Source organism: Oncorhynchus mykiss, chromosome 9, assembly GCF_057628025.1.
Source record: "Oncorhynchus mykiss isolate SJ-2025 chromosome 9, ASM5762802v1, whole genome shotgun sequence".
Classification (NCBI taxonomy): domain Eukaryota; kingdom Metazoa; phylum Chordata; class Actinopteri; order Salmoniformes; family Salmonidae; genus Oncorhynchus; species Oncorhynchus mykiss.
The window spans coordinates 69,936,762-69,956,387 of NC_143030.1; the positions used below are offsets into that span (position 1 = coordinate 69,936,762).

General features: G+C 44.8%; 1 protein-coding gene across 2 annotated transcripts in view; it reads right to left on the reverse strand.

Annotated features, from left to right (window-relative positions):
- Window positions 1-4,855: 4,855 nt before the first annotated feature.
- The window catches only part of LOC110532677 (retinoic acid receptor gamma-A), a 97,696-nt gene continuing 82,925 nt past the window's right edge, over window positions 4,856-19,626 (reverse strand). For both annotated transcript variants that reach the window (XM_036988694.2, XM_036988696.2), the window contains 7 exons: window positions 15,459-15,607; window positions 14,707-14,848; window positions 11,292-11,455; window positions 10,435-10,611; window positions 9,530-9,734; window positions 9,091-9,249; window positions 4,856-8,608 (listed from right to left, as the gene is read on the reverse strand). In XM_036988694.2, the coding sequence (XP_036844589.1) occupies window positions 8,241-8,608; window positions 9,091-9,249; window positions 9,530-9,734; window positions 10,435-10,611; window positions 11,292-11,455; window positions 14,707-14,848; window positions 15,459-15,607 (1,364 nt within the window). In that variant the 3' untranslated portion in view covers window positions 4,856-8,240. The remainder of the gene's footprint in view (window positions 8,609-9,090; window positions 9,250-9,529; window positions 9,735-10,434; window positions 10,612-11,291; window positions 11,456-14,706; window positions 14,849-15,458; window positions 15,608-19,626) is intronic.

Sequence of the window (19,626 nt, forward strand, 5' to 3'; positions counted from 1 at the left end):
CAGATTTGCCAGTTCTTACTGTGAGATGTTACCCCACTCTTCCACCAAGGCGCCTGCAAGTTCCCGGATATTTCTAGGGGGAATGGCCCTAGCCCTCACCCTCCGATCCAACAGGTCCCAGACGTGCTCAATGGGATTGCGATCCGGGCTCTTCGCTGGCCATGGTAGAACACTGACATTCCTGTCTTGCAGGAAATAACCCACAGAACGAGCAGTATGGCTGGTGACATTGTCATGCTGGAGGGTCATGTTAGGATGAGCCTGCAGGAAGGGTACCACATGAGGGAGGAGGATGTCTTCCCTGTAACGCACAGCGTTGAGATTGCCTGCAATGACAACAAGCTCAGTCCGATGATGCTGTGACACACTGCCCCAGACCATGACGGACCCTCCACCTCCAAATCAATCTCGTTCCATGGTACAGGCCTCGGTGTAACGCTCATTCCTTCGAGACAAGGAAGAGACAAAACCGCAACTCGTTAGTGAAGATCCCTTTTTGCCAGTCCTGTCTGGTCCAGCGACGGTGGGTTTGTGCCCATAGACAACGTTGTTGCCGGTGATGTCTGGTGAGGACCTGCCTTACAATAGGCCTACAAGCCCTCAGTCCAACCTCTGTCAGCCTATTGCGGACAGTCTGAGCACTAATGGTGGGATTGTGCGCTCCTGGTGTAACTCGGGCAGTTGTTGTTGCCATCCTGTACCTGTCCCGCAGGTGTGATGTTCGGACGATCAGCTGTCCGTTCTCTCTCCCTGTAGCATTGTCTTAGGCGTATCACAGTACGGACATTGCAATTTATTGCCCTGGCCACATCTGCAGTCCTCATTCCTCCTTGCAGCATGCCTAAGGCACGTTGAAATGTGTCTACAACATTACTATATTGTTGATAGAATATTATCCTAACCCTCAGACAACTGGACACTGGAATTTTCTTGCAAAATTCCAATAAAACATGTCTAGAACATTAATATTGAAGATTCTGAGAACATGGTAATCACATTCTGGGTAAATTGTGTTTGACATTAAGGGAATGGTATCTTGGAAACAGTCCTTGCACATCAATGGCACATTCCTATGAAAACATTAGACTCTTAAAGGGAAACATTTGTTGTTAGGTGGGTTACTGCCTACTTATATGTCTCCAGGATGTCCTTATAGCCCCTAAATGTTTAATCACACACATGACGTTTTCTCTCTTTATCACACACTCTGATCTAACTTTTGTTCCTTATGTCTGGTCTGGTCTGATGCTACCATGCTGCTGGTCTGGTGCTACCATGCTGCTTGTCTGGTGCTACCATGCTGCTGGTCTGGTGCTACCATGCTGCTAGAATGGTGCTACCATGCTGCTTGTCTGGTGCTACCATGATGCTGGTCTGGTCTGGTGCTTCCATGCTGCTGGTCTGGTCTGGTGCTACTATGCTGCTGGGCTGGTGCTACCATGCTGCTGGTCTGGTCTAGTGCTATCATGCTGCTGATCTGGTGCTACCATCCTGCTGGTCTTGTGCTACCATGCTGCTGGTCTGGTTTGGTGCTGCCATGCTGCTGGTCTGGTGCTACCATGCTGCTGGTCTGGTGCTACCATGCTGCTGGTCTGGTCTAGTGATTCCATGCTACTGGTCTGGTCTGGTGCTACCATGCTGCTGGTCTGGTCTGGTGCTACCATGCTGCTGGTCTGGTGCTACCATGCTGTTGGGCTGGCGCTACCATGCTGCTGGTCTGGTCTGGTGCTACCATGCTGCTGGTCTGGTACAATGCTACCATGCTGCTGGTCTGGTGCTACCATGCTGCTGGTCTGGTGCTACCATGATGCTGGTCTGGTATAGTGCTTCCATGCTACTGGTCTGGTCTGGTGCTACTATGCTGCTGGTCTGGTCTGGTGCTACCATGCTGCTGATCTTGTGCTACCATCCTGCTGGTCTGGTGCTACCATGCTGCTGGTCTGGTTTGGTGCTACCATGCTGCTGGTCTGGTGCTACCATGCTGCTGGTCTGGTCTGGTGCTACCATGCTGCTGGTCTGGTCTGGTGCTACCATGCTACTGGTCTGGTCTGGTGCTACCATGCTGCTGATCTGGTCTGGTGCTACCATGCTGCTGGGCTGGTGCTACCATGCTGCTGGTCTGGTGCTACCATGCTGCTGGTCTGGTCTAGTGATTCCATGCTACTGGTCTGGTCTGGTGCTACCATGCTGCTGGTCTGGTCTCATGCTACCATGCTGCTGGGCTGGTGCTACCATGCTGTTGGGCTGGTGCTACCATGCTGCTGGTCTGGTCTGGTGCTACCATGCTGCTGGTCTGGTCTGGTGCTACCATGCTGCTGGTCTGGTACAATGCTACCATGCTGCTGGTCTGGTGCTACCATGCTGCTGTTTTGGTCTGGTGCTACCATGCTGCTGGTCTGGTCTGCAGCATGGTAGCACAGTAATTGACCTAATCACTGCTTGTAGGATTGGAAAGGTAGTGCCTGTGCAAACCCTGTCCCTGGGGGGTTTCCATGGCAACGTGTTATTGGGGTTGACTATATGGGGCAATTTAGTGGTTCCTTGTAAAGCAGCTATTTAGTGGTTCCTTGTAAAGCAGCTATGGACCTTATTCTAATCCCCAGTCCCTCTTTATTGATCTGTATTTAATTATTGTTAATTATAGCAATCATATAATTGATAGAACCCCCGCCTCTCTCAGTTTATCACTCTCCTCTCTAGACTGCATCTGTTAATAAAAGCAATCGTATAGTGTACTGTAGTTTGAAGGACACTGTGTGTAGAAGCATGCTCTACCTTCTCTGATATTATTTTGCTGCCATATTAGAGGATCCTGATGATTAAAGGTAAACACCTTAACCCCCCCGCTGCTATATTAGAGGATTCTGATGATTAAAGGTAAACACCTTAACCCCCCTGCTGCTATATTAGATGATTCTGATGATTCTGATGATTAAAGGTAAACACCTTAACCCCCCCGCTGCTATATTAGATGATTCTGATGATTCAATGTAAACACCTTAACCCCCCTGCTACTATATTAGATGATTCTGATGATTCAAGGTAAACACCTTAACCCCCCTGCTACTATATTAGATGATTCTGATGATTCTGATGACTAAAGGTAAACACCTTAACCCCCCTGCTACTATATTAGATGATTCTGATGATTAAAGGTAAACACCTTAACCCCCCCGCTGCTATATTAGATGATCCTGATGATTAAAGGTAAACACCTTAACCCCCCTGCTACTATATTAGATGATTCTGATGATTAAATGTAAACACCTTACCCCCCCTGCTACTATATTAGATGATTCTGATGATTAAATGTAAACACCTTAACCCCCCTGCTACTATATTAGATGATTCTGATGATTAAATGTAAACACCTTAACCCCCCTGCTACTATATTAGATGATTCTGATGATTAAATGTAAACACCTTAACCCCCCTGCTACTATATTAGATGATTCTGATGACTAAAGGTAAACACCTTAACCCCCCTGCTACTATATTAGATGATTCTGATGATTAAATGTAAACACCTTAACCCCCCTGCTACTATATTAGATGATTCTGATGACTAAAGGTAAACACCTTAACCCCCCTGCTACTATATTAGATGATTCTGATGACTAAAGGTAAACACCTTAAACCCCCTGCTACTATATTAGATGATTCTGATGATTAAATGTAAACACCTTAACCCCCCTGCTACTATATTAGATGATTCTGATGACTAAAGGTAAACACCTTAACCCCCCTGCTACTATATTAGATGATTCTGATGATTAAACGTAAACACCTTAACCCCCCTGCTACTATATTAGATGATTCTGATGACTAAAGGTAAACACCTTAACCCCCCTGCTACTATATTAGAGGATTCTGATGATTAAATGTAAACACCTTAACCCCCCTGCTACTATATTAGATGATTCTGATGATTAAACGTAAACACCTTAACCCCCCTGCTACTATATTAGATGATTCTGATGATTAAATGTAAACACCTTAACCCCCCCTGCTACCATATTAGATGATTCTGATGATTCAAGGTAAACACCTTAACTCCCGGTGCTCCAATTATAGGATCCACAGAGCTAGAGAGAAGGGAGCACACCACACTCTTATATGATGTCCTTGTTTAGCAAGACCCACAGACAGAGATGTATTGTCTGTGATACCCACTGCTTTCCATGTCTGCGTACCAAATGGCACCACATCTGCTCTATTGTCCACTGCTATGACCAGGGTCAAAAGTAGTGCACTATGTAGAGAGTAGGGTGCCATTTGGGATGCATATCATGACCCATTAAAGTGTCTGCTTCATCCTATTCTATGTGCGGTGTTTGTCTACATTGGCACTGCTCGCTGGTTGGCCTGTGTAGCCACAGTGCAAGAGCACCCTCTATTGTTATTCACTGTGCTGAGATGTGATCACACTGAAATGATCTTGTACCCAGTGGTCTTGTACCCAGGCTCACGGCTCACTGCTGGTGAAGGGGCGGGGCTATCATTTAAAAAATAACCTGGTAATACATAATCGGAAGTGTAGTTTAAAACACATTCATAACAGTGTTGGAAGTAACATGTCATAACACAAGACAAAACATTTTCCCATTCTGAGTCGAGGCTATTCCCGTAATAGAATGGACATGAACCTTCTTCTGACAGTATAAAAAGGTTAGCCATTTTGGGAAGGGCAGTTGGTCAACAATGGTCAGCCAGGGCTGTGATGGGTATTGTAGTTTAATAGGATCTCTATGGTTATTCCCTCCGAGATATAAGGAAACTACCAATTGTTCAAACATTCACTATAAACACAGATGAAAACAGAGTAAAAGTAAAAGTAACACAATAAAATAATCTGTTAATCTCACAAAAGTAATTTATTTATATGGCTTTTTCTTTGTATGAGTTGGTATGAACAGAAAATTGGACAATACCTTGGCCGTGTTTTACAGAAAATAACACCTGCATCAGAACCATGTTGTGTAACAACATAACCTCAGCGTTGTGTTTGCATCATGAATGCCTGGCAGGGCAGACAGAGAGGAGCGGTGATGAGGTCATCAAACCTCGCTTCTCTGCTCCGCTCGGCGTCGTATGACATCACAGCACCATACAGAGAACATTCACCCAATAGCAGAGGAGACATGTTAAAGAGTCAATACACACTCAAATCAGGTCAGGAGGCCCACATTCAGAGAGTACTGTACAGTAGGTCACTCTCTCTCTACTGCTGGGAGGCTGTCACATTCCTGTTCATATTGCTTCACAGAGAGACTGCATACAAACCTCTGTACTGTATGTAGCCAGCCAGCTGCACTATGACCAGCTGGTTACATATTGACTGAGACATTTTGGCAACAAAGACGATTGAGAAGAAATGAAATATGAGAACACAAAACGCTGAGAGAGAATATCATACAACCTTACAAAGACATGATGATATAATGGCTTTTAGATGAGAAGGCAGTTGGTTTCTTGGATGCCAGCAGCACAGGTCAGGCATGGCAGAGCAGTGACAATGCTGCAGGCCAAATCTGGTCTGAGACAGGTTTGGTCTTTTCACACTAGCGAGCCAAGCCAAGCCAAACTGAGCTGTACAGAGCTGGCCTAGTTATGCACTCACCATAGTTGTTGGAACCGTGGACTGAAGGACAATGTGAAGTCAGCACAGTTTGGGTTAGGTTGTCATGATAGTGTGAAAAGGGTAACAGACTGGCATCCAGGCCATTTGTAGACTAGTCATATATCTTCTATGTACACAGAGATAGGGGTTAACTGGACAGATCCAATTGACTGAGTCAAAAATACACACACATAAATATTGCCTGTTTCTAGCAAACATGCTAGGGTTTGGTCCTTACAGAGAAGCCCTGAGAAGTCTGTTTCCATGTCATTGTCCATAACAGATCCTGGTTGTGTGTGTGTGGGTGTGTGGGTGTTTTTGTGTACGCAATAGTGTCTGCTTGTGCACATCGTCAAATAGTTATTTAATGTGACAGACATCTGATGATTTCTGTTGAGATAAGATTGGCAGTGACGGTACTGTCAATATTGGACAATAAAGTTGTATTGTATTGTAACTTTGCTAGCATTGCCTGATTTAATATTGTTGTATTGTATTGTATTGTAACTTTGCTAGCGTTGCCTGATTTAATATTGTTGTATTGTATTGTATTGTATTAGACTTTGCTAGCGTTGCCTGATTTAATATTGTTGTATTGTATTGTATTGTATTAGACTTTGCTAGCGTTGCCTGATTTTATATTGTTGTATTGTATTGTATTAGACTTTGCTAGCGTTGCCTGATTTAATATTGTTGTATTGTATTGTATTGTAACTTTGCTAGCGTTGCCTGATTTAATAAAGTTGTATTGTATTGTATTGTATTGTAACTTACTTTGCTAGCGTTGCCTGATTTAATAAAGTTGTATTGTATTGTATTGTAACTTACTTTGCTAGCGTTGCCTGATTTAATAAAGTTGTATTGTATTCTATTGTATTGTAACTTACTTTGCTAGCGTTGCCTGATTTAATAAAGTTGTATTGTATTGTATTGCAACTTACTTTGCTAGCGTTGCCTGATTTAATATTGTTGTATTGTATTGTATTGTATTGTATTGTAACTTTGCTAGCGTTGCCTGATTTAATAAAGTTGTATTGTATTGTATTGTATTGTATTGTAACTTTGCTAGCGTTGCCTGATTTAATAAAGTTGTATTGTATTGTATTGTATTGTATTGTATTGTATTGTAACTTTGCTAGCGTTGCCTGATTTAATAAAGTTGTATTGTATTGTATTGTATTGTAACTTACTTTGCTAGCGTTGCCTGATTTAAAAACAGGATATCAAAGTGCTACATATATGGACAAGTGTCAATCTCTGTCTAAGCACCCGAACCAATATGGCACAGCTGTTATAGAGCCGAGATTTAGTGTGTGTATGTGTGTGTGTTTGTGTGTTTGTGTGTCTAAGTTAGGCAAGAATATTTGATGTGTGTGAGAGCACTGGTTGGTGTCTAGGGTCACTGACTCTCTGTTTCTGAAAATGAGTTGCGAACTTTGGCACAAAGACACATGTCCAATCGGCAGCATAGTTTGTTGTGTTGAAAGAAAGCACATGGATTAATGCCAGTCCCCTGATAACAACAAATCACAACTTGAGTCACTGTAACACAAGTTAACATTACTGAGTTGAATATCATCGACATCTACTGCGAGCAAAAGTGCCCAAAAAACACCAGTTTGGAAAGGAGATTCAGCTGGCGGTACGTCGGTTCTGATTCTGATTCCAGATCTCTCTATATCGTCGCTGGAAAACTCCTCAAACACAAAACCTAATCTGAAGAAATCAAAACCAGGATTACAAACAAAGACTAATAATATAATGGTATATAGATATGCAGGGACTTATTCATAAATTGAAATAAAAATAAAAATCAAGAAAATAAAACAAGAAGAAATTAAACAATTTTTAAAAGCCCAACAAATTCATTAGCATTTTCAGTTTGGTTTCATTCTGTATTTCTTTTTGAGAAGTGTGCTTTGCTTGGCATCCGTATTTACTGTTCAGTTCATGCTGTCTGGTTTGGACATTCCTCTATATAGATACAAACAAGAAGATAGTAAAAAATTTGACATTTGCTTCGTCAAAGATAGTATTCTTCTCTCTTCTCTATATCACGAGTCACAAATCCAGACGGTTGCATCATGTGGTTTCTCCGTCTCTCGTTTTATTATAGTCTCACTGCATGGCACTTGTCAAGAACCTGCGAGTCAGGGAACCTGAGTTATAGTGTCTATACAGGCAACCATATGGCTCTGCTGTCCTGTCCCTCCCTGTCCTTTCCTTTCCTGCCCTGTCCTATGCTGTTCTGTCCTGCCCTCCCTGTCCGTTCCTTTCCTGCCCTGTCCTACGCTGTTCTGTCCTGCCCTCCCTGTCCTTTCCTTTCCTGCCCTGTCCTACGCTGTTCTGTCCTGCCCTCCCTGTCCTTTCCTTTCCTGCCCTGTCCTATGCTGTTCTGTCCTGCCCTCCCTGTCCTTTCCTTTCCCGCCCTGTCCTACGCTGTTCTGTCCTGTCCTTCCCTGTTCTGTCCTACGCTGTTCTGTCCTGCCCTGTCCTACGCTGTCCTGCCCTGTCCTGCTCTGTCCTGTTCTGTGTGTGTGTGTGTGTGTGTGTGTTTGATTATGTCAGTTAGTGTGTGTGTTTGAGTGTAGAGTCTGCATATCTGTGATATCTCTCATCCTCACTGCGCCCTCCCGGCATGGTTCTTCCTAGCCCCTTCGCTGCTACCCTCCAGAGCCCAGGATTCCCCCTCGCTGTCCGAGCCCCTGTCCCGATCCTCCTCCTCCCCATCATCATAGTCATCCTCATCTTCTTCCTCTGGGGAAGGCTCTGTCCCCCAGCTGTCCTCCTCGTCCTCAGCCTCAGTCTTCATGGTGGTGGGGGGCTTGGAGGATGCTGGTGGAATGGGTGGAGGGGCAGGCGGTGGGGAGCTCTCTCCACTGCTCTCTGTTTGGTCCTCGAATGCTTCTGGGTTCTCTAACATCTCCCTGATCAGAGGAGGCATGGGGCCTGGGATCTCCATCTTCAGAGTGATGGCTCTCTCTGCCCCTGTACAGACAAGAAAAAGAGAAAAGAGAAACGTTGGCATCATATCTGGAATGTGATTCCTTTTGGCTCTGCCAATCCTGTCTGTGCCCTTCCGTTCTGTACTCTCTCCAATTCCTGTATCCCAATCTTATTCTAACTGTATTGTCAGAAAAATACTAAAATACGGAGAGAGAAAAAAAGTCTACAACCCACCCTTGATGTTCAAGACAGTTTGGTCCAAATCTTAGCATGTCTTCAATGTGTGTCAAGACAGTTTGGTCCAAATCTTAGCATATCTTCAATGTGTGTCAAGACAGTTTGGTTCAAATCTTAGCATATCTTCAATGTGTGTCAAGACAGTTTGGTTCAAATCTTAGCATATCTTCAATGTGTGTCAAGACAGTTTGGTCCAAGTCTTAGCATGTCTTCGATGTGTGTCAAGACAGTGTTACAGGTGCTCTAACGGAGGATTCTCGACTCTAATCCACTGTACTAATACTGACCCTTAGTGCTGATGCCTCTGAGGTCAGTGATCTTCATCAGCATGCGGGGGAACATGTGTGGTTTGTTGGGGCGTCTGCGACGTGCGTAGATCTTCAGGGCCTCCAGGAGGGGCTCCTGCAACTTGTCCACCTTCTGGGGCTCTTCCAGGTCCATACGGTCTGAGAGATGGACGGGGGAGAGGACAGAGTTATATACACAATACATGATAAATAGGACCCATCCATCACAGTAGGATTGATGTAATTGCTGATTGATGTAATTGACGAAGTGTAAAGTATAGTGTATCTAAACTATTTTACCTCCAAATTTCTACTGTTATTGTAACTGAGTGAGGAAGTTATCCCGGGCTAACATCTCACAGACATTTAGCTCTGTATGTGCTCTTAACATTGTATTGACTGGCAGTAAAATCATGTTAATCCCCTCGGGGTGCAGTACCTCCAGAGATGAGGGAGATGGCGCTGAGGAGGCCCGTCTCTGTGTCGTCCATCTCCAGAGGCAGCAGCTGGCCAGCAAAGGCAAACACCAGGTCTGTGAGCGGGCCGAAGCCTGCGTTGTGCATCTGGGTCCGGTTCAGGGTCAGCCCGTCTGAGAAGGTCATGGTGTCCTGCTCTGGAGTGTAGCGGGTGCAGATCCTCAACATCTAGGAGTGAGAGAGAGAGACACATATGAAATGTCTTCATTATTTTAGAACTTTGAGTGAATGTAATGAGTGAGTGTAATGTTTACTGTTAATGTTTTATAGATTATTTCACCTTTGTTTATTATCTATTTCACTTGCTTTGGCATGAATAATGTAAATGTAAACATATGTTTCCCATGCCAATAAAGCCCTAAATTGAATTGAGAGATAGAATTAGAAAGAGAGAGAGAGAGAGGGGTGGGGGTGGGCGGTTGAAGACAGAGAAAGAGAGGGGGAAGTATACCATAAATAAAATCGATTATCTGCATACCACAGGAAGTGCATACCGCAGGAAGTCTGATCCATATAGTAGGCTATGTTTACAAGCATTTAGCTACACTCGCTACACTCGCATTAACATCTGCTAACCATGTGTATGTGACCAATTTGATTTGATTTGTTCTACATCTATTGTCCATAAAACATCTTCAGCTATTCAACTATCCCTCCCTACAGTATGAGCCGACATGCAAAGTTATACTTGCAATGCCACCTCTATCCACTGAGAGGCACTGTCCTCTTATCATTACATTTACACATGGCTTTCTGAGTACCAGTTATTATATAATGGGAACCTTTCGACAGATCTCAACTATGACTGGTGAGACTTTATTTGATAACACAGAGGGGGTTGAGGGGATGGGAAGAACCAGGTAAGTACCAGGATATCCAGGCAGGCTGATTTGAGGAGGGTGATCTGGTCAGCGATGGTGAGGGTGGTGAAGCCGGGGAGGCGCTTGGCAAACTCCACGATCTTGATGATGCACTTGGTGGAAAGCTCACTGAACTTATCCCACAGCCCCAGGTCCAGCTGCACGCGCTGCTCTGCACTGGAGTTCTGGAGGACGGAGGAGATACAGAGAGATATATTATGAGCATGGTGGAGACACAGACAGGGTTAAAAGACAGGGTTCTTACTCAGCCAACTCTCACAGTCTCACATCAGAATTAGACGTCCGTACATGTTTGTCAAACGTAACATTTCGAACTCTGAAATCTTCAAGTTAGGTATAAACTCCGAAGGGGTAAGGTAAGGGTTAAGGATAGGCTTAAAACTCAAATCTAAAAAACAACTTTCTATCGCAGGATTCAAACATGCACAAGAGGCAGATGCTTACGCCCATCCACCATCCACGTCCACAACACCTTAGCAAAACCAAAACCTACTTGCGGGTAACAGCGCTCACTGTTGCCCCTAGTGGACGGTGTCCATGTAATCTCCCATCGTCCTCAGACATGGATGGACGTTGTATACTGACTTGTATCACGGAGGACCTGGCTGTCTGACTAGACATCAATCAGCTAGAATAATAATATCACTGACTGAACATCAGCCAACCAGGTAGAATGCTCTCAGTCTTACTTTACACCAACCGATCACCTTACCCCTGTTCTCACACACTGACCATTGGAGAAATAAGATTTACCCTAAACTGGCCTTTTGAGCTGGGAAAGTATACATGTTCATAGCAGATTTGTGTCCGTATGTTCGAACAGAAAGATGTGTGAGACTCTCACGGTGTGGTATTTGCCCAGCTGCAGCAGTGAGGGGAAGGTGTCTTGGTGGGCTTTGCTGACTTTGTTGACCAGCTCCTCCAGTTCTCCACTCAACTCATAACTCTCTGGCAACACCAACTCCTCCTTCACATCTTTCTTCTTCTTGTTCCTGTCATTACGCACCGCTGAGGGGTGGGGAGAGGTGTGTGGGGGGAGGAGGTGAAGAAGAAGAGGAAGAGGAGGAGGAACACACAACATGTGAATGAGAATCTCAGTGACATTATGAATCAGTCATGATATGTAGTCCTAGCCCCTGATGCTCTGCAATTCAGTGATGTTACAAACCAGTTATTAAGCCATAGTATACAATACAGCTTATAACAGTACTTCATTAAACAAAGTGATGACACCATCTCCCATTCTCTTCCTCCCCCTCTGCATTGAGGTATTCCTGCTACCAGTCACTTATCAGCCCTGTTTACAAACCACCTCAACCACTCCAGTACCCCTGCACATTGAATAAGGTACTGGTACTGACCTGTATATACAACCACTCCAGTACCCCTGCACATTGAATAAGGTACTGGTACTGACCTGTATATACAACCACTCCAGTACCCCTGCACATTGAATAAGGTACTGGTACTGACCTGTATATACAACCACTCCAGTACCCCTGCACATTGAATAAGGTACTGGTACTGACTTGTATATACAACCACTCCAGTACCCCTGCACATTGAATAAGGTACTGGTACTGACCTGTATATATAACCACTCCAGTACCCCTGCACATTGAATAAGGTACTGACACTGACCTGTATATATAACCACTCCAGTACCCCTGCACATTGAATAAGGTACTGACACTGACCTGTATATATAACCACTCCAGTACCCCTGCACATTGAATAAGGTACTGACACTGACCTGTATATATAACCACTCCAGTACTCCTGCACATTGAATAAGGTACTGACACTGACCTGTATATATAACCACTCCAGTACCCCTGCACATTGAATAAGGTACTGACACTGACCTGTATATATAACCACTCCAGTACTCCTGCACATTGAGTAAGATACTGACACTGACCTGTATATACTTGCATTCTCTTTCTTTAACTCACATCGTAGTTCTTGTGTGGTTTTTATTTACATTTTTGATTGTATTTTCTATTATTATCTATATTATCATTATTATTATTTATATTTTCATTATCTATTTTATCTATATTATTATTATCTATATTATTATTATCTATATAATCTCCATTATCATGATCTATATTATTATTAACTACATTATTATTATTATCTATATTATTACCCATATTATCATTTGTATCTATATTATTATTATGATCTATATTATTATGATCTATATTATCATTATCTATATTACTATTATCTATATTATTATTATTATCATCTATATTATCCATATTATTATTATCTATATTATCTATATTATTTTTATCTATATTATTATTATATATATTATCTATATCATTATCTATAGTACTATTATCTATATTATTATCTATATTATTATTATCTATATTATCATTATTATCTATATTATTATTATCTATATCATTACTATCTATATTATTATTTATATTAATGTTATCATTATTATTATCACTGAATTGTTGGGAAAGAGGTCTCAAGGTAAGAATTTCACTGTTCTGTTTTACACCTGTTGTATCCTGTGCACGCGGCGAAAAAACTTTGACACTTGAAACTTGAGTTAACCATTGAGTTGACCAGTAAGCATGGCCTCCCTTTCCCTCCCTCCCTCCCTCCCTCCCTCCCTCCCTCCCTCCCTCCCTCCCTCCCTCCCTCCCTCCCTCCCTCCCTCCCTCCCTCCCTCCCTCCCTCCCTCCCTCCCATTCTTTCCTTCCTCTCAGGAAATCCAGAAATAGCAGAGGGACAATGTGATCTCAGTCCTGACACACATCCCACACAAACATTACACCTATATACATGTCCAATGGGCAAACTGCCTGCCACTCACACACACTGTTACACTCCCTGAAAGTAGAGTCCTGTGTGGCTGAAAGTGCTACAGCTTCTGTCTTTGTCACAACAGAAGTATCAGTTGGTGCCAACTCATTCACCACTGAGATGACAGTGTGAATTAAACATGGAAGGTGTTGGCAATGTGAGGGTGTGTTGAGAGTGAGATGACTGATGAAACAGGAAGACAGAGGCTGTGTCACAAATGGCACCCTATGCCCATAGGGCTATGGTGAAAAGTAGTGCACTATATAGGGAATAGGGTGCCATTTGGGACTTAAGCAGACTCATTTTGGTAACATGATTAGTCATAAGGTTGGTACTGTGCCCAGTCTTTCCAAATCACTACCCTGCTGTTTCTCCTCATACTTCCTCTTAGGTCAGTGGTCACCAACCTTTTCTGAGTCCAGATCACTTTCTGAGTCAAAATGCTAGCCGAGATCTACCGCTCAGATGTATTTTTTAACATGACCTAAACACGTAAGCCTATGCAACATTAACCAATTAAAACAGTTCTGTGAGGTTTATGCAATGGTAAGTCTGAGAGTGTTTTCACATATAGTCCTCTTTAAAATAACCAATCTCAGTCCTCTTAAAAGTGAACTCTGGGGTGAAAAAGTTCTCAGTTCTCTTTGTATTCACACTGCCCTTGCCTTTGAATGAGGACTCAACACTTTTTTTTTTTATTCCCACCAAATATGTCTCACACTATTCCAACCCCACAATTGAATAAACAGTTTATGAAGCTCTCTTAGCCTACAGACCACATCTTACAAACAAACAATCAAAACAAGCAAACAGAACTGAACTCCATATACACTACAATTCATCCCATCCCACATCCCTCATCCCATCCCACATCCCTCAGCCCCTCTTACGTCTCTCATCTCATCCCACATCCCTCATCCCATCCCACATCCCTCATCCCATCCCACATCCCTCAGCCCCTCTTACGTCTCTCATCTCATCCCACATCCCTCATCCCATCCCACATCCCATCCCACATCCCTCAGCCCCTCTTACGTCTCTCATCTCATCCCACATCCCTCATCCCATCCCACATCCCTCATCCCATCCCACATCCCTCAGCCCCTCTTACGTCTCTCATTCCATCCCACATCCCTCATCCCATCCCACATCCCTCAGCCCCTCTTACGTCTCTCATCCCATCCCACATCCCTCATCCCATCCCACATCCCTCATCCCATCCCACATCCCTCAGCCCCTCTTACGTTTCTCATCTCATCCCACATCCCTCATCCCATCCCACATCCCTTAGCCCCTCTTACGTCTCTCATCCCATCCCACATCCCTCATCCCTCATCCCATCCCACATCCCTCAGCCCCTCTTACGTCTCTCATCCCATCCCACATCCCATCCCACATCCCTCAGCCCCTCTTACGTCTCTCACCTTCCTTGGACATGCCGACCTCAAAGCACTTCTGCAGTCGGCAGTACTGGCAGCGGTTCCTGGTGACCTTGTTGATCTGGCAGTTCTTGTCTCGGTGGCAGGTGTACACCATGTTCTTCTGGATACTGCGTCGGAAGAAACCCTGGAGACATCAACAGATATATATATAGATATAGATATAGATAGATTTGAGAAATAGAGATAGAGAGAGAGAGAGAGAATGAGAGTGTGCGAGCGAGCGAGAGAGAGAGAGAGAGAGAGAGAGAGAGAGAAAGAGAGAGAGAGAGGAGAGATGGAGAGAGAGCAATAGGAATAGAGAGAGAGAGAGAGAGAGAGAGAGAGAGAGCAATAGGAAGAGAGAGAGAGAGAGAGAGAGAGAGAGAGAGAGAGAGAAAAGAAGGAAAAAAGAACAGGAGTAACATTGTAACAGTCACACACTGAGAAATTAACAGAGAGAATTATTATGAAATATGGTTGAATGGAATAGAATGAACGACATTGTAACGGTCACATATCCGGCTGCTTTATTTCAACCTTTCATGCCTGTCCATTTTTCAAATTCACAACAGAAACATTTAGTATGTTTTGTACTGTTATGATTTCCTCATCCAGGATTCTTTATGTTACATTATTATGGTAATCTCACACTTAGTTTTTTTTGTGTGTGTGTCTTGTCAGTGTTAAGTTTGAGTTTTGTCTGTGTATTTGTAGTGATGATGAGGAAGATGAAGATGAAGCAGGGGCTTCCTCACCTTGCAGCCCTCACATGAGCTGACTCCGTAATGGTATCCAGAGGACTTGTCCTGGCACACGAAGCAGGGTTTGTAGATGCGTGGTGGGGGAGGTGGAGAGGGAGAGCTGGGGACCATCTCCTCAGAGCTGGTGCTCTGGGTCTCCACCGCTACAGAGAGAAGAGTAAAGAGGTTTATTTGTTGATTGATTTTATTACTTTTTAGCTTGCAGTCGAATAGAGTTGTTAGCGAGCCTTTATGGTGCAGTTTCATTCACTCATGTTAAGGTTAGAACACACCAATTAAAGACAGGCGAGAGGTTTTGGCTGACTATTGGTGGGGAGAAGACTGGCATTTTACATTTAGGGTTTGTGTGTCAGGGGGTGCAGATGCTCTTATCCAGAGCGACTTACAGTTCTGCATTCATCTTAAGACAGCAAGGTGGGACAACCACATCCCTGGCATAGAAAGTACACTTTTCCTCAATAAAGTAGATAGCAAACTCAGAGCAGGTAAGAGGTAGGAGGTAGGAGGTAGGAGGTAGGAAAGGAAAGAGTCACTGTTAGTTCACTAAAGGCTTTTCATTTATTTTTATTTAGGATGGGGTGCGAGGGGGGTGCTGTGGGATTTTTTGGGATACACTTTGAAGAGGTAGGGTTTCAAATGTTTTCAGAAGATGGGCAAGGACTCTGCTGTCCTAGCTTCAGGGGGAAGCTGGTTCCACCAATGGGGTGCCAGGACAAAGAAGAGCTTGGACTGGGCTGAGCGGGAGCTGCCCTCCTGTAGGGGTGGGAGGGCCAAAAGACCAGAGGTGGAAGGACGGCGTACTCGGGTTGGGGGTGTAGGGTTTTAGCATAGAACCCCCCCCCCCCCCCCCCCCCCCCCCCTGAGCATGGCCCTCAGGTCACAGATCAGAGATTAGTGTGCCTTTTAGAGCTGGGAGGGGCTCAGATTGACAGAGGTAAAGAAAACAAACAGTTTAACAGCAGGCAGATAACTGACAATAAGTGGAGGCGTAATTGATTAGATTGACAGATCTCAGTCTCTGATAAGGACTGGTAGCTGAATGGGCAGGGCTGTTGCAGCAGCTAGGGATTCCTCAGTCATTCCAAAACAGCCCACTGACTGACTCACTGAGACCGGCATCCACTTAACACAACCTCAGGACAAATCTAGCACACACCTGACAAGGTAGCTAAGGTGTAGGGAGATGAGAGACCAAAATGTAGAAAGAAGTCTCACTGCTGCAGACTGCAGACTTCTGCCAACCCTGTTCAAACCCAGTCATACAAGCTGATTGTCGTACCACTGACGTCACATGCTCCTGATGTTCTAAATAAGGTCATTGTGCACTGAGCTGTGCATTGTATGGATTCCATAAACCATAAGCCACACACTCACACAGGAGCACAAAACACAACATGCACACCGGCGCACATACGCATTACATACCCACACACACCAGGCCCTCAAACATGCTAGTTAACATTGCAAACTCTCAGTAAGAGACACACCCCTCCCTAATAACACTTCTTTCAACTTTCACGCCCCGGTCACCCCTCAAACTTCAACCTCCAAATTTCTCCAGCCCCAGCCTCCAAGACACACCACCCCCTGACACACAAACCCTATTTTCTCTTGTTTCCTGGCCCTAAATTCCTCAGCTAGGCCCTGGCAGGGTTTAATAGTGGGCCAGGCTTATGAACTGGCCTATAAAGGCAGTCTCATAGCTGGCCAGGCCTTTATTAGGATTCAGTCACCTTGGGCAGTTATTCACACCAGCAGCTGTAGGCCCAGGCCCATAAAAAAAGCAGCACCAATCATAAAATTAAAAACAGGGAGGCTAAAATTCTAACCTTTACTGCCCACACCACCCCCTAGCACCTTCAATGAAAACCACAGGGCTAGCCTAAACTACCTATACCCCACCCCCTCCTCAGTCCCCCTATCCACCTCTAGTCCCACTTCCCTCCTCCAGTCCCCCTTCCCTCCGCAGTCCCCCTTCCCTCCTCCAGTCCCCCTTCCCTCCTCCAGTCCCCCTTCCCTCCTCCAGTCCCCCTTCCCTCCTCCAGTCCCCCTTTCCACCTCTAGTCCCCCTTCCCTCCTCCAGTCCCCCTTCCCTCCTCCTGTCCCCATTCCCTCCTCCAGTCCCCCTTCCCTCCTCCAGTCCCCCTTCCCTCCTCCAGTCTCCCTTTCTACCTCTAGTCCCCCTTCCCTCCTCCAGTCCCCCTTCCCTCCTCCTGTCCCCATTCCCTCCTCCAGTCCCCCTTCCCTCCTCCAGTCCCCCTTCCCTCCTCCAGTCCACATTCCCTCCTCCAGTCCCCCTTCCCTCCTCCAGTCCCCCTTCCCTCCTCCAGTCCCCCTTCCCTCCTCTTGTCCCCATTCCCTCCTCCAGTCCCCTTTCCCTCCTCTTGTCCCCATTCCCTCCTAAAGTTTCCCTTCCCTCCTCCAGTCCCCCTTCCCTCCTCCTGTCCCCATTCCCTCCTCCAGTTCCACTTCTCTCCTCCAGTTCCCCTTCCCTCCTCCAGTCTTCCTTCCCTCCTCCAGTCTTCCTTCCCTCCGCAGTCCCCCTTCTCTCCTCCTGTCCCCATTCCCTCCTCCAGTTCCCCTTCTCTCCTCCAGTCCCCCTTCCCTCCTCAGTCCCCCTTCCCTCCTCAGTCCCCCTTCCCTCCTCCAGTCTTCCTTCCCTCCTCAGTCTCCCTTCCCTTCTCTCCTCTCCTGTTTCCCTCCTCTCCCCCTTCTCTCGCACCCTGGGCTCAAACCAAACCACCAGCTTGCCTTTTGACAACTACTACTGCTACTACAACAACTCCTCCTACTACTACTGCTACTACTATTACTACTACTACCACCACTACTACTACTGCTACTGCTAGTACTACCACCATTAGTACTAGTGCTACTACTACTACTACTACTACTACTGCTACCACAACAACTACTGCTACTCCTACTTCTACTCCTACTGCTACTACTTCTCCTGCTACTCCTACTGCTACTACTACTGCTACTACTACCACCACTACTCCTACTGCTACTACCACTACTAGTACTGCTACTACCACTACTACTACTACCACTAGTACTACTGCTATTCCTACTGCTACTACCTCTGCTACTACTACCACTACTACTACTACTACTTCTACCACTACTACTACAACTACTACTACTACAACAACTCCTCCTCCTCCTACTAGTTCTACTGCTACTACTACCACCACCACTACTACTGCTACTACTACTACTACTACTACTGCTACTACCACTACTACAACTACTGCTACCACTACTACTACTACTACAACTCCTCCTCCTTCTACTACTGCTACTACTGCTACTACTACCACCACTACTACTGCTACTACTACCACCAACACCACTACTACTACTACTACTACTACTACTACTACTACTACTACTCCCACTATTACTAATACTACTACAACAACAACAACTCCTCCTACAACTACTGCTACTCCTACTGCTACTACTACTCTTACTACTACTGCTACTACTACCACCACCACTACTACTACTACTACTTCTCATACTATTACTACTACTTCTCCTACTACTACTACTACTACTACTACTACTACTACTACTACTGCTACTACTGCTACTACTACCACCACTAATTGTACTACTGCTACCACCACTACTACTACTTATCCTACTACTACTACTACAACAACTCCTCCTACTACTACTACTACTGCTACTACTGCTACTACTACCACCACTACTACTACAACTTCTGCTACCACGACTACTACTACTTCTCCTACTCCTACTACTACCACCTCTACTACTACTACTACTACTACTACTACTACTACTACTACTGCTACTCCTACTGCTACCACTACCACTTCTACTGCTGCTACTACAACAACAACTCCTCATACTACTGCTACTACTCCTACTACTTCTCCTACTACTACTACTACTACTGCTACTACCACCACTAATACTACTACTGCTACCACCACTACTACTACTTCTCCTCCTACTACTACTGCTACCACCACTACTACTATTACTGCTACTCCTACTGCTACTACTACCACCACTACTACTATTGCTACTACTACTACTACTACTGCTACCACGACTACTACTACTTCTCCTACTCCTACTACTACCATTACTACTACTGCTACCACTTCTACTACTGCTACTACAA